We start from the raw sequence: 15,844 nt of genomic DNA, 5'->3' as shown, positions 1-15,844 counted from the left end.
TAAATTCTTTCTTACAATCCCTTGGAACACTCAGACACACACACACACACACACACACACACACACACATCCCAAGATTGTAATAAGACACAGTGAGTCACACTGCGGATGTTTAAACATGTATGATTCTACAATTCTTCAATGATTCCAAATAATAGGAAATAGAGAAAGCTCAGGATACAAAGGAAAATGGAGATTGATCTTGGAGGGGTCTCCAGGCTCCCTTCCTCATCGATTAATTATCGTGAATCACTCCATGGCTACTCTCTCCCTGGTGAGGTAAGTGGTCTCTGCTGGGTAGGTCTGAGACACTTCATTCCTGCTCTATTATATCTCTTATTAATAGGGGGTATAGAGGGCGCCTGGGTGGCTCAGTGGGTTGAGCCGCTGCCTTCGGCTCAGGTCGTGATCTCGGGGTCCTGGGATCGAGTCCCACGTCGGGCTCTCTGCTCAGCAGGGAGCCTGCTTCCTCCTCTCTCTCTGCCTACTTGTGATCTCTGTCTGTCAAATAAATAAATAAAATCTTTAAAAAAAAAAAATAGGGGGTATAGAATGCCAGCAGAGCATAGCCAGAGTCATTAGCATAAGGGCTGGAGTTTTGAATACAATCAGTAGCAGGTCTAGTTAATTGCTAATTATTGTGCTGGGCAAAAAGGTATTTTTTCTTGGAAGTGTTCATTACATATATTTTTTAAAGATTTTATTTATTTATTTGACAGTAGATGGAGAGGCAGGCAGAGAGAGAGAGAGAGAGAGAGGGAGAGAGAGAAGCAGGCTCCCTGCTAAGCAGAGAGCCCGATGCGGGACTCCATCCCAGGACCCTGAGATCATGACCTGAGCTGAAGGCAGCGGCTTAACCCACTGAGCCACCCAGGCGCCCCTCATTACATATTTTTTAAAGTAATCTCTATGCCCAATGTGGGGCTCAAATTCAAGACCCTGTGATCAAGAGTTGCACACTCTACCGACTAAGCCAGCCACCTAGGTGTCCCTAAAACAAACCTAAGGGGTCCCAGCTGGCTCAGTCAGTAGAGCATGTGACTCCTAATCTCAGGATCGTGAGTTCAAGCTCCACTTTGGGCGTGGAGCCTACTTAAAATTAAAACAAAACAAAACAAATTTAACACACTTAGGTTCATCTCTTATGCTGGGAGTATGAATAAATGAGAAGTGTAACTTCCATTTCCCATGATTTCCTGGCATAAGGATTCATACATGGCATATACAATTCCTGATGTCCTTCAGGGCTAGACAATCTTTGAGCTTCACCTCAAGTCAGCCTAGAGTTCAACAAAAGGAACTCCTGGCAACTGAAACTATCTATGGACTAACCTAGTCTGCAAAGTATAAGCAGCAGAGCCAAGTCTAGAGTTAGGGTGAAAGCAGAATCCACGTCTGACTTCAGAGCCTGTGTCCCCCCTACCCCTGAGCCAGTTATCTGTAGAAGGATGTGAAGAAAGAAAATATGCAAGGAAAGAAGATGGGAAAATAAATGGTTCAACATCAATCTTTTAATATTAGTGGACCCCCTTACTCATTAGAAAGGAAGTAATTCAGCAAAGTAATCAAAGAAGTGATTACATAGGGATCATATTTGAACTTGGTAGTAGGCTTATACCAGCTGTGGTCCTGAATGCTTTACATATTCATTAATTCTCATAACAGCTCTGTGAGTTAGGTTCCTTTGCCCCTATTTACAGGTAAGAAAAACTACAGCTCAGAGAAATTATACATGTCTGAGATCATATAACTTGCAAGGAGAAAAGCTGGGAATCAAAACCATGCAGTCTGACTTTAAATTTCATGTCCTTAACCACTATGCATTAATGCCTCTCTGTTTGTCCTGGCAAAACTTTGGTTTCCTTAACCTCTAAATTGAAATATTATTTAATCTTAATTAAATATTATTTAATCTTGGGAAAACATTTTCTTAGAAACCTCTGAAGGGGGCGCCTGGGTGGCTCAGTGGTTTAAGCTTCTGCCTTCGGCTCAGGTCATGATCTCAGGGCCTTGGGATCGAGTCCCACATCAGGCTCTCTGCTCAGCAGGGAGCCTGCTTCCCTCTCTCTCTCTGCCTGCCTCTGCCTACTTGTGATCTCTGTCTGTCAAATAAATAAATAAAATCTTAAAAAAAAAAAAAAAAGAAACCTCTGAAGGAAACAAAGAATCTGTTCTCATTTAAATGAAAATAGCATCACAATAAGAACCTCTGGGAAACCACAGACACCATCAGAACAAAATCAAATGTAGTAAAGATTAAACCATAATTTCCATTCCATGTAAGTAAATGTTTGGCAAGCTTTCAGGAGATCAATATGACATTTCATTTATGAAATGACTATTAAGCTCAATAGATGATAAAATATTTCACCAGTCCAGTTTTGAAGAGAGGCCAATAATCAAACTCATGTGCACAACATACTGAAAAGGGATAAAAATGAGGACCCACTCCGGTCATGGCCTCTTAAAGAAAACAAAGGTAAACATTCAGAATCAATATCTGCTTGAAACTTCTCTCTTCACAGAGGTTGCAACTATTAGAATTCTAAAGAGAGAAAATTTTAAAATGTAAAATTAGTCACACATACATTTGATAAGTCGGTTATAACTTGGTGATCCTACAAGAATATTCATCTAGGATTGAATCACAGAGGATATACTTTGAGCAAGAAATATAGGACAGATAAATGGGTCAGAGGTATTAATTTTAAGAATTCAAAGTCATTGCAGGAGAGTCATTGTGTGTGTGTGTGCGCGCGCACGCGTGTGTGTGTGTATGCAAGATCTGTGTAAGTCTGAAGTCGAGAGAAGGAATTGTCAGAGAAGAGATAAGAATGTATCTCAATCAAAAGGGAAGGGCAAGGGCGCCCATGTGGCTCAGTAGGTTAAACCTCTGCCTTCGGCTCAGGTCATGATCTCAGGGTCCTGGGATCAAGTCCCGAAGCAGGCTCTCTGCTTGGTGGGGAGCCTCCTTCCTCTCTGTCTGCCTATTTGTGATCGCTATCTGCCAAATAAATAAATAAAATCTTAAAAAGAAAAAAAAAAGAGGGAAGGGCAATGCAGTAGAAACAGAGGGGAAGCTCAGTGACACCCAAGGTCATCGGAAACGACTTTGGCCTATCCTAGAAAGAAAAGATTGGGATGGCAATTAAGGGAGAAACTGGGAAACCTGCCAAGCACATGTTCTGCCAAACTACAACCACCACAAACTATCCATCTGGGCATCTTTGCTTAGTGTCAGCTCAGGGTGTAGGCAAAACCAAAGGGACCTGCAGCTATGCCAAATGAATCTATTTTTAGCCACTGAAGTTGGGCTCTCGAATCTGTCCTTCATATACCTTACTCACGCAGATTTGGGAATTTAATCTTGTTCCTAATAAAAATTACTTTTGAAAAAAAACCTTGACCTTATTTCATCTAAACTAAGTGCATGCTGCCAGTGATGGCAGCCCAGCTAACCCAAGGCAACAAGTCAGCCCTTGTTTGTGTTTTTCCCACATCTAAGTCTTTGGCCCTCGGTCATCTGCAGACAGAGACCTTGTCTTGTCTTATCCATAAGTTTTAGCTTCTCTGAGTTAACCCTAAGCAATTGCTTAACCCTCACTCTTGTTTCTGCCCTAGGTCTCTCTCTTGATTCTCTATCCCATTACCCTCCCATCTCTCTGTAGTTGGGTATGCTACCCAGAACTGGACACGACACGAAGTGGATATTTAAAGTATTAACTCCTTTGATCTGAAACTGTATTTTTGTTGATGAAAGCCCAAGATTGTACTGATTTTAGGGAGTACAGATTTGAAAGCCAATCAATCAGCAATCTTGGTTTACTGCCTAGTAGTAGCAATAAGTCAAATAGACATAACCATGTATGACAATTCTCTGGGGTTTTGGAGGTCAAGTCTGGAGGGAGCAAAATTAGAAAAGGTAGAGCTCTTTTGTGACTTTTTTTTTTTTTTAAGATTTTATTTATTTGACAGGGTGAGAGCACAAGCAGGAGGAATGGCAGAGGGAGAGGGAGAAGCAGGCTCCCTGCTGAGCACCCCACTGCCCTCCATATGGGGCTGGACCCCAGGAGCAGGGAGCCCAATGCAGGAGTTGATCCTAGGACCTTGGGATCATGGCCTGAGCTGAAGCTAGATGTTCAGCCAAGCCACCCAGGTGTGCCTCTTTTGACTCCTATAGTATTTTACCAGTAACTGTCTTTTACTAAGATTCTGAGAACTGTGTGTAGCCATAAGCTGTGATTTCCTTGAAGCAGACCACCCCTTTAATTTTAATCTTATCCACACGACATCTAACAAGAATTTATCAATTCTTTTTGTTCATTGCATAAGTGTTTATCAAATAATTACATTTAATATTCTACTTTACTAGAAAAACTCATCTACCAAAAACAAATTTTTATATGTATATATATATAGTATTTTCCCATGTTACTGAGCCCTTGGAATATCCTGTCTGTATGCCTGAAACCTTGGGCCACACCGGTTTATCCTAACAATGTGACTTATGGTGAATGACTATTTTTGTATACCTGGGGCCCCCGGATATGCTGTATCGGTTTGACCACTGAGTGGGTGCTGGACTCTCAAAAGCTGAGTCAATCATGGACACTGCAGGATTCCCAAGAAAAACCCTGGACACTAAGGCTCAGGTGAGCTTCTCTGGTTGGCAACAGTTTACCCCTGTCACACATCACTGCTGAAAGAATTAAACACCATCCCCGTTTCTCCACGGGGAAAAGACAACTGAAAGCTTGTGCCTGGTTTTTCCTGGACTCTGCAGTATACATCTTTTTCCCTTTGCTAATTTTAATCTCTATCCTTTCACTGTAATAAGCCATAAGGATAAATATAATGAGTCCTTCCAGTGAACCACTAAACCTGAAGGTAGTCCTGGGGATTCCTGACACAGATATGTTAACGCGGGACAAGAATAAAAATAGTAAGTAATTTGGGCAAGAAACATTTAAGAGGCAATGAACTCCATGGTTGCTATTCTGTCCACTCTCAGGGAATAGCACCTGGTAAAATCAGTGAAGATGTTTATAAAATATCTGTTTGATGGCAGTTTAACTTTAATTTGGATGCCTCACCTCTTAAAGAATTTTGGTTATTTTTCCTTCAATCCACAATAAATATAAACATTTCAGAATAGGTTAAAATAAATTTTTATTAAAAATTTTTATTAAATGTTAGAAGAGATTTATATACAATTCACAAATTCTTTACAAAACAATTGCCAAACCTTATTCATTTGTAATTGTTTCTGTGCAGACTTGGAAATTTTATAGTGAAATAGGGTCTATAAAATATATTTTTTAGAAAGCATCACAATGCTAGTTTTAGGCAAAATAACATTTAAAACTGAAATCTTTGCATGTGAGTGAACTCTCAAGCACCCGTATTTTTTATCCCAGTGACAAAGTAATGGGAAAATGAACATTAAATTGACTGAGGAAACAATGAATAAGTATTCTGTAAACTTGCAAATTCACTCAAGTTTATTACTTTCAGAAGCAGTGGTATTACAAGGTATTGACAACCAAACTATGTACTCAAATAAAATGAATGTTAATCAAGTTAACATTCAAAGAATAAAAATAATGTTTCAAAGAGGCACCCCTTGTTGTAAGATCTGTTAAAGAAGTCTCTAGCACACTGAAGGCTTATGGTAATAAACCTTGCAGGAGATGGTCTCTTCACACAGAATGATAATTCATCCCTTTTAGAAGTAAATATCATCTCTGTAGTAGTATTGCTGGTAAATGAAAGATACAAGTTCAAAATATGATGGTAACATACAAAAGTGGTCAACAGTTTTGGTCTTTGTCTGAGAGGTAAACTCTGTAGTTCAGCAAAGACTGGCTTTGAGTCTTCAGTACGAAAGGATGACCGTCCATCCATCCAACCGATACCATTCCAGAGGGAAGAATCCTAACCACCAACTTGAAAGGAATATGGCTCAACAAAGAAGAAAACAGTAACCGATTTACCTCAAAGATTAGGAAGCAAAATCAACATCAAAGTATTTGAAATCACAATGAATTTAAAAATTTAATGCTTTGAAAATTTCCCCCTGAGCTATGGATGCTTTTTTATATATAGTCTCTAGTAAAACAGATGCATTCTGTCATTCCAAATTGTACTTATAAATGCTATGAACCTTGGTGCTGAAAATAAGTAAGTTATGTCTCCAACAGCACAAAGTGGTCGCAATTACATGTTCTGTGGAAATCTTTGGTGAAATGCAATCCTGCAGAAGCCTCCTTATTTTGTTTCCTTCCTCCTAATGCTGCTAGAATCTTCAAGTAATTTTTAAGGGAGAAACTACAAGACCATAATGAAGGACCAGCAGACCATCCTGAAAAGAAAAAAAAAGTGTTTTGCAGTTAGTTGAAAACCAGGTCTGTAAATGATTAAGTCAGATATGGCTTATTTTTCATAGCCCAACACTAATGTGAAATTCTTTGGTTTAAAAAAAATAAAGGGTCCAAGATAAATAAACCTGCTCATTCATATTCACCTCATCACCAAACATTCCCTGTCAGTGTGCCTTTTTAATGATTTTTCAGTATGTAACACATGCTCTTTTGCACCTAGAATACAGTAGCTTTGAGTAAGGGCTTGAGAAATGTTACTGTCTTTTTCTGAGATTCTACATCATATATGTATTGTTCCTCAACAACCCTGGCAGGCTGATTAATGGATTTCCTTTTTTCTTCTCACTTTCCAATCCAAACCACTTCAAGACTTTTTTCCCCACTGATTCCTAACACCATTTTGTTCCATCACTAAGCTGGCTGTATTGCAAAAATAATTACATTTCATACATCTTCATCTTCTTTTTGGAAATAAGAGAACTGTTGCTCAAGGAAAAGCCAGTTACTTTTTCAAAGAAACAGAAAGGTGACTAAGTCCTCTTCCTTCTTTGTAAATCACACATAAAATTCAAGTTAATAATGATAGCCGTTTGAAAAACTAATGGTCCCTAATCATTGTATTGCCAATTACTTTTGCTACTCTGACAAACTTTCCACACCTATAGTGTACCTATATAATGGAAGGATAATTATAACCTGTAATATTGCAACATAGAACAATCAGCCTTGGAGCATCTTTCCAATACTCAATTACATATAAATTTTATTAGCAAAATTATAAGACTTGCGATTTCTTTAAAAAATCCAAATACCATTAAAAAAAGTTATGAAAAACTTAGTGAGTGGCCATGAAATGGCTATTAGTATTAATTTGGGGGTTACAATAAAACATTAATAAGTAAGCAAACTTACAAATATGGAATCCATGAATAATAATTACCAACTGTATATTCTTTCGCTCACTGTTAAGTCTGTACAATTCCTCCCTGTTGCTGTATATGATAGCTGAATTCAATTGTGTGTATATGCCACAATTTTTTACTCATTCTTTGTTGCACATTTGGGTTGCTCCTAGTTTGTGGCTATCACAAATAAAGGTATTATAAAGTATCTTGTACATGTCTTGTGGTAGACATAATATTCATTTTTTTTAAGAAAAATTTTTATTTACGTATTTGACAGAGATCACAAGTAGGCAGAGAGGCAGGCAGAGAGGGGGGGAAGCAGGCTCCCTGCTGAGCAGAGAGCCTGATGTGGGGCTCGATCCCAGGATCCAGAGATCATGACCTGAGCCAAAGGCAGAGGCTTAACCCACAGAGCCACCCTGGCATCCCTATATTCATTTCTATTAGATCTATACTCAGGAATCAAATTGCTGGGGGAGTGGGCTGTAGTAGATATTACCAGCAGGATTCGAAAGTAATGAGGTCAGTTCACAGTCCCACTACCAACGTATATAAATTCTAGTCACTCCACATCTACACTGACTTAACTCTGAGTCTTTTTTTCATTTTAGCTGGTTCTTTTGCATTTTGGTATGCCAATTTAGCCAAACTGGAACTATATGTCCCAGAATTCCCTTCCCTTTTGAGTTAGCCAGCAGAGATTTGTACAAGACTTGCAGAGTGGAAGGAGGCAGAAGCCATTACGTTCAGGTCAACACAGGGCACCAGATGCCCGTCCAGCTTACACACAGCGTTGGGGGTACACTGGCTTGAATTGTAGGTAGAGGGCAGTAGCCACGCCTGCAGCTAACTCCTCTTGCTCCCACAAGAGCTCCAGCTTCAGCCTCTCTGAATTTGGGGCCCAAACCATCAGCTTTGTCTTCAGATCCCACATATCACTGAAGATGGAAATGATGAGACACACATGCCCATTTCTCCTTCCAGGCTCCAATTTATTCTCACTATTCCCCACTTTCTGTCTATCTTTTCTACAAACTGCTGCCCTCTTGATATACAATGACTACTAATGCACAGGCAGTTATCTTTTCACACACTTCTTCACCAGCCCCTACGAATGTTTTAAGATATAATCCCTTATCCCATTCATACTGGCTCTGTTTCCCAGATTGAATCCTAACTGTTAAAACAGGTCAATCTGGGTAAAGCACAGATGGATGTTCACTGTACTATTCCTGACTTCTCTGAAAGTTTAAAAACTTTCAAAGTACAAAGATTAATGTAACACCTTTGTAACCAGTACTCAGTTTTATTGAGTATTAACACTTTGCCTTGTTTCAAATCTCTTTTTAAAATGATAAAAATTTTCCGGATGTCTGGGTGGCTCAGCTGGTTAAGTGTCCCCCCTTTGATTTCAGCTCAGGACGTGATCTCAGGGTTGTGAGATCGAGCCCGGCATCAGGCTCTGTGCCAGCACAGTCTGCTTGAGGTGCCCTCTCTCCCTCCCCCCTTGCACACACACACTCTCTCAATAAATAAATAAATAAATAAATAAATAAAATCTTTAAAAACTGAAATATAATAGGGACGCCTGAGTGGCTCAGTTGGTTAGGTGTCTGCCTTCATCTCAAGTCATGATCCTAGGTCCTGGGATTGAGCCCTGAATCAGGCGGAGCCTGCTTCTTCCACTGCCACTCCCCCTGCGTGTGCAAATGCACTCTCTCTCTCTCCTGTCAAATAAATAAATAAAATATTTTTAAAAACATTAAAAAAAGTGGGGCATCTGGGTGGCTCAGTCGGTTGGGGCCTCTGCCTTCGGCTCAGGTCACAATCCCAGGGTTCTGGGATCGAACCCTGCATTGGGCTCTCTGCTCAGTGGGCAGCCTGCTTCCTCCTCTCTCTCTCTGCCTGCCTCTCTGCCTACTTGTGATCTCTCTCTGTCAAATAAATAAATAAATAAATCTTAAAACAATAACAACAAAACATAAAAAAGGGGGCACCTGGGTGGCTCAGTGGGTTAAGCCTCTGCCTTTGGCTCAGGTCATGATCTCTGGGTCCTGGGATTGAGCCCCACATCAGGCTCTCTGCTCAGTAGGGAGCCTGCCTCCCCCTCTCTCTCTGCCTGCCTCTCTGCCTACTTGTGATCACTGTCTGTCAAATAAATAAATAAAATCTTAAAAAAACAACAGTTGTTTCCTTGTAAACAAAACATACACCTTTCAGGGACGTCTGGGTGGCTCAGTGGGTTAAGCCACTGCCTTTGGCTCGGGTCATGATCCCAGAGTCCTGGGATAGAGTCCCACATGGGCTCCTTGCTCGGCGGGGAGCCTGCTTCTCTCTCTGCCTCTGCCAGCCCCTCTGCCTGCTTGTGTGCTCTCTCTTTCTCCCTCTCTCTGACAAATAAATAAATGAAATATTAAATAAAAAACAACAAAAAAAACCAAAACATACATCTTTCCTATGATCCAGTAATTTCACTTCTAATTATTTGTTCAAAATAAGTGAAAGCATATATTCTTAAAAAAAAAAACTAGTTAAAAAAGACAAGAGAGTGCTGTGAAGTGTGTAAACCTGGCGATTCACAGACCTGTACCCCTGGAGATAAAAATATATGTTTATTAAAAAAAAAAAAGATGACAAGGAGGAAGAAAAGAAAAAAATTATATACTTGTATAAGACTGTTTATAGCTACTTCCTTTGTATTAGCCCAAAGCTGGAAATAGCCCACATGTCCATGAATAGGAAAATAATAAAATATGGCATATTATACACTGAAATACTTTGCAACAATAAAAAGGAACAAGTAGCATGTAGTATGATTGCTACATGCAACCACACAGGATAAGTTTCAAAATGCATGGTGAATGAGGGGTGCCTGGGTGGCTCAGTCGTTAGGCGTCTGCCTTCAGCTCGGGTCATGATCCTGGGGTCCTGGGATCAAGCCCTGCATCGGGCTCCCTGCTTGGTAGTAGGCTTGCTTCTCCCTCTCCCACTACCCCTGCTTGGATTCCTTCTCTCTCTGTCTCTGTCAAATAAATAAATAAAATCTTAAAAAAAAAAAAATGTATGGTGAATGAAAGATGCCAGACATGTTCTAGGATTCCACTTATATGACATTCTAGAATAAAAAAATTAATCTATGGTAAACATAGCTGCAAATATTTATGATTTTGGGTTAGGCAATGGTTTTTAGATATGACAACAAACACAGAAGAAACGAAAGGAAAAATAGATAAAATGGACTTCATTCTAATTTAAAACTTTTGTGTTTAAAAAAATAAAAACTTTCCTGTTTCAAAGGTCACCACAATGGGAATGAAAGGACTACCCACTGAATGGGAGAAAAGTTTTACAAATCATATCTGATAGTGATGGACTAGTATTTAGGACATATGAAGAACTCTTAAAGCTCATATAAAAAGACAAAAACCCCAGTTTTTAAAAATGGACAAAGGATCTAAATAGAAATTTCTCTAAAGAAGATAGAAAAATGGCCAATAAACAATGAAAAGATCCTCAACATGATTAGTCACCAGGGAATGAAATCAAAACTACAATGAGACATCACTGCACACCCAACAGGATGGCTGTAATAAAAAAAATAGGTAGTAAGTGCTGGCAAGGATCGAGGGAAACTGGAACCCATATACGCTGCTGGTGGGATTATAAAATGGTGACGTCGCTTGGAAACAGTCTTAACAGTTCCTTGAAAGGTTAAACACAGAGTTACCATACAACCCAGTGATTCCACTCCTAGATGAACACCAAAGAGAGATAAAAACATGGCCACGCAAAAAGGTAGAAATAGGAGGAACAAAAGAGCTAAACCATATAAATTGTTTAGAAAAGTGCCTGACACACAGGAAGCATTTGATAAGTATTAGCTTTACTATTTATAGTCCGAGCAATGCTGATAACATATTTTTCATTGAATAGCTTCTCTGCGGGCATAGGCATGATAAAGTGGAAGGGCTACCTGCATAGCTGCATCACCAATTGCACGTCGAATTTCCCTTAGAGTCTGATACTGCTCCAACAAGTGATCACCACAGATGATATCTACCTATGGGCAAATAAGAGTATCAAATTGCTTTCCTGCTTCAAAAAACTGCATGAAAAAATTAAGAAAAACCAATGTAATTATTTCCAGACTAGATTTTGCTATTTTATTTTAGACTGATAAAACACTCTCAAGACAGATTTTAGAAACTTGCTACAAAAATAAAATGGAAGGAGCATTAGGAGACATTGCAGGACAATAGCACAGTACAGCAGATACTCAAAATGATTTCCTTGACTCTGAGAACAAGTAAAATCACATTTGATATATTCAGCATAAAGGTGGCACAGGAAGATACATTTTTTTAAAGTTCTATGATAAAATGATTAAATAGGTATACAATACTTAAAAAGAAAATCTCTAGTTATTTGAATAATTCCCTTATAAGGAATATTTAATTTTCCAACAATGGAGAGTCTAACCTTAACAATAAGTACACACTGAGGGATCTATTTTATGGATGCAATATCTTAGGATTGTTTTAGTCCTTTAGTAATATCAAAGCTCTAAGATAAATCTATTTTTACACTGGATGTTCTAGAAATAATGTTGTTGTATAGTTATATGCTATATGTTAGAAAGATTCTATTTTACTTACTTCCTAAGGCAAAAATGCAATTTTCAGTCTTTCTTTGTCCTGCTATTGCCTTAAAATGGGGTCAGGTCCTCAATGTCTTATTAGTATAGATCCCTTCACTGGCTGCATCTCATAATACCCCTGTTTAGTTTATGACACGACATTTCTCCTTGTCCTCTAATCCTGGATAGAGTATCACCTCTGCCTTTTATTTCTTCTTTCCCTTTCTTCTTACGTGCGGCCAGTCACCAAGTCCTAATATGAACCTCTTAGAGTTCATATTATCCTTTCAGCTGCTGCCCCGAGGCTTAAAGCAGAAACCACACCACCTCCTAACCAGATTTCCTCCTTTCAAATTCTGTTTACTCTAAAAATCGCACAGACTGCCAACACGTTAATCTTCCTAAAACCTTAAGCATGGATGGCAAGAGCAGTGAAAGCAGTTGCATTTCACTGAGAAGCCACTATGTATACCGTATATTATACCACATAACCTGACATGTGATCTCATTTAATCTTCATTCTTATGAGCTAGGTATTATAATTCCCATTTTACAGACAGGAATACTAAGAGGTGAAGACATTTAACTTCCCTAAGGTCACAAAGCTAGCAACTAGGAAAGTCCGGATCTAAACCCAGGTCTGTCCCCGGTCTATTCTTCTCTAAAGCCTACGTGCGTGTCAGGGGTTGGTGAACTTTTTCTATAAAAGGCTAGGTAATAAATATTTTGGCTCTGTAAGATCTCTGTCGTATCTACTTGATCTGCCACTATACAGCAAGACAACAGCTTATTTGGGCTGTGTTCAGTGAAATTTTATTTATAAAAACAGATGGCAGGCTACATTTGACCCACGGGTTATAGTCTGTCAACACCCAAGCTATATATCATAATGCATAAACACCAGTTAGTATCAACTTTTGTGTTTCACACTCAGTAGTTTCAAAATTGGCTGAGCAATACTTGTTTGCAAAATGACTTAAAAGCAGTGATAGTGTACCTTGAGCACAGAACTTAGGTCCACGAAAAATTAAAGAACTTGGAAACGATCGCCATGTTCTGATTTAGTATTCAGCAACCCAGGGGCCATCACTCTTCGTGAGCTTCACCATATGGTCAAACCACATTAATGGTTTGGTTACTATATTTTTCAACTTAATCTTAACCCCCAGAAGTTGGCCAGTTACTAACATTTTGATGTGCACAGCCCTAGATCTATGTGACCATGTGGTTTTTTTTTTTCTTTTTTTAATGGGATTATACCACACAGATTGTTCTACAACTTATTTAAAAAACAAAACAAAAACCCTTCATATGCCATGGATATCTCTGAAGTACACAGTTAGCTCTCTCTTTAATACCTACACAGTGGGGGCACCTGGGTGGCTCAGTTGGTTAAGCACCTGCCTTTGGCTCAAGTCATGATCCCAGGGTTCTGGGATCGAGTCCTGTGTTGGGCTGCCTGCTCAGTGGGGAGTCTGCTTCTCCCTCTGCCTCTCCTCCTGGCTTGTGCTCTCTTTCTCTCTCAAATAAATAAATAAAATAAAATAAAAAAATAGCCACATAGTGTTACACTGTATGAATATATCATATTTTATGTACCCATTCCCTAGATAAACATTTAAATTGATTCCAATTTTACATACTGATTTTTTTTTTAAGATTTTATTTATTTATTTGACAGAGAGAGATCACAAGTAGGCAGAGAGGCAGGCAGAGAGAGAGAGAGGAGGAAGCAGGCTCCCTGCCGAGCAGAGAGCCCGATGTGGGACTCAATCCCAGGACCCCGAGATCATGACCCAAGCCGAAGGCAGCGGCTTAACCCACTGAGCCACCCAGGCGCCCCTGATTTTTTTTTTTTACATACTGATTTTTAAAAGTCACCTGACTGTAAATATTTCATAAATTACCACTCTCAAACAGTTGGATCTCTGAAGTACCCACAAACATGATCCATGATCCATGATCATTTTTGGTAATCTGCTAGATGGACTCATGAAACACAGCAAGGGTACATGGCCAGATCAGTAAGGGTGAATGATGTAGGTGGAGTCTGGGCACATTCATGCACAGGCTTGCTATGCACACCCTACTGTCACCTCAGTTTAGGAAAAGATACACCCACAGCACTCCTCCAGCACTAGAAATGCAAGCAACTTGTACAACGTTTCTACCCAGGGAAGCCCATTTGAAGCTTGGAGTATAGATTTTTACTGAGAGCTGTTCATGTTGGCATTCTCTTTCTAGCAACCAGACTCCCCAAAGGAAAGCTGGTATTCATCACAGACCACTGTTTATACAGTCTAGGCACAGAGTAACACCCTTATCAGTTAGGGCACTTTCCCTGTTATTGTAGTGAACTTTTTGCAGGCCAAGTTCCTAGATGCCAGGCAAGGGCTAATGTGTAAGCAGGTCCTTCTATAGACAGCAGCTTCAAGCTGGCTTTATTAACTCTTTTCCTGTACAATCTTTCTACCCTCAGGCATATCAACTCTCAGAAAGGATAACTATAGGGACGCCTGGGTGGCTCAGTTGGTTGGACGACTGCCTTCGGCTCAGGTCATGATCCTGGAGTCCCGGGATCGAGTCCCGCATCGGACTCCCAGCTCCATGGGGAGTCTGCTTCTCTCTCTGACCTTCTCCTCGTTCATGCTCTCTCTCACTGTCTCTCTCTCAAGTAAATAAATAAAATCTTAAAAAAAAAAAAAAAAAAAGAGAAAGGATAACTATAATATTTCTGAATCTCAGAGCAGAAATCAGAATGTGAGGGTAGTCTTAAGGCAAGAAAAACCTATATCTTTTTATTTATTTATTTTTAAAACCTGTTTTTGTTCGTTTGTTTTTTGTTTTGTTTTTATAAGCAAGATCACACTACAGGTTTCAGAATAGGATTTTTCACTGAATAAGCTAGTACCACACTTGTTCTTTTCTTTTATAGAAAGTTCTTTTTTCGTTGTCTAGTAAATTCCTATGTACCCTTCAAGTCCATTCTTTGACTCCTCCAGAGTTAAATCGTTCACTCTTGTTGTGCTCTTGTTGCACTCACCATATCCTACTGTCTTTCAGTTGTTGTACTGTACATCTTTCCCACACAACCGAACCCCTAGGTGGCATCAATTTTCTGTCTCATCTTTGTACTCTTATGGCCAAGTACATTGATGCTCAATTTAATATCAATAGGTAATAAGTAAATGGCAGGGATACACCATATGATACATTACAGTCTGTTCAAAAATTGATTTGGAAACAATTTAATAGCAAGGTTAAAGTCATATAGTAAATAAGTAATAATAATAATAACCTATCTTTTAAGATATAATTAATTATGGCAGGATTAAAAACAAAATCTAGTATCACTTCCTTTATATAAAGAATTTTTAGTGATCAATAATGATGTTTATTCTCTAAGTCTCATTTCATAAAAGCAAAGTAAGATCTAAGACCAAACAATATACAAAGGAACACAAGAATAATTATAAAACAAAATAAAAATAAGGGCGCCTGGATGGCTCAGTGTGTTAAGCCTCTGCCTTTGGCTCAGGTCATGGTCTCAGGGTCTTGGGATCGAGCCCTGCACTGGGCTCTCCTGCTCAGCGGGAAGCCTGCTTCTCCCTCTCCCACTCTCCCTGCTTGTGTTCCCTCTCTAGCTGTGTCTCTCCCTGTCAAGTAGATAAAAAAATCTTTAAAAAAAAAAGACATAACGGAGTTCAAAATACCACTACCTCAACCACAGTTAATCCAGAGGCACTGAGATCTCTAAGTGATGCAATCTATTCAGACAATAACTGATTTGTAATTTTGAACTAACTTAAATCTCTTAATAATACATGATCTGTATTTTATTATTTTTCAGAATTATCTTCCTTTTTAATTCTGATGTGCCACAAATAACTTTAAAGGTAGTTTAGCATTTAACAGTTCTATAG

General features: G+C 39.2%; 1 protein-coding gene across 3 annotated transcripts in view; it reads right to left on the bottom strand.

Annotated features, from left to right (window-relative positions):
• Positions 1-5,150: 5,150 nt before the first annotated feature.
• PCGF6 (polycomb group ring finger 6) overlaps positions 5,151-15,844 on the bottom strand; it is a 30,885-nt gene continuing 20,191 nt past the window's right edge. For 2 of the 3 annotated variants that reach the window (XM_045068917.1, XM_004749343.3), the window contains 2 exons: positions 11,259-11,345; positions 5,151-6,361 (listed from right to left, as the gene is read on the bottom strand). In XM_045068917.1, the coding sequence (XP_044924852.1) occupies positions 6,305-6,361; positions 11,259-11,345 (144 nt within the window). In that variant the 3' untranslated portion in view covers positions 5,151-6,304. The remainder of the gene's footprint in view (positions 6,362-11,258; positions 11,346-15,844) is intronic. The other variant, XM_045068916.1, reaches the window with a different exon arrangement.

Source organism: Mustela putorius, unplaced genomic scaffold (assembly GCF_011764305.1).
Source record: "Mustela putorius furo isolate JIRA1106 unplaced genomic scaffold, ASM1176430v1.1 tig00003909_pilon_pilon_pilon, whole genome shotgun sequence".
In the NCBI taxonomy this organism is placed as follows: domain Eukaryota; kingdom Metazoa; phylum Chordata; class Mammalia; order Carnivora; family Mustelidae; genus Mustela; species Mustela putorius.
The sequence above is the reverse complement of the archived record's forward strand: the minus strand, read 5'-3'. Positions and strand labels throughout refer to the sequence as shown.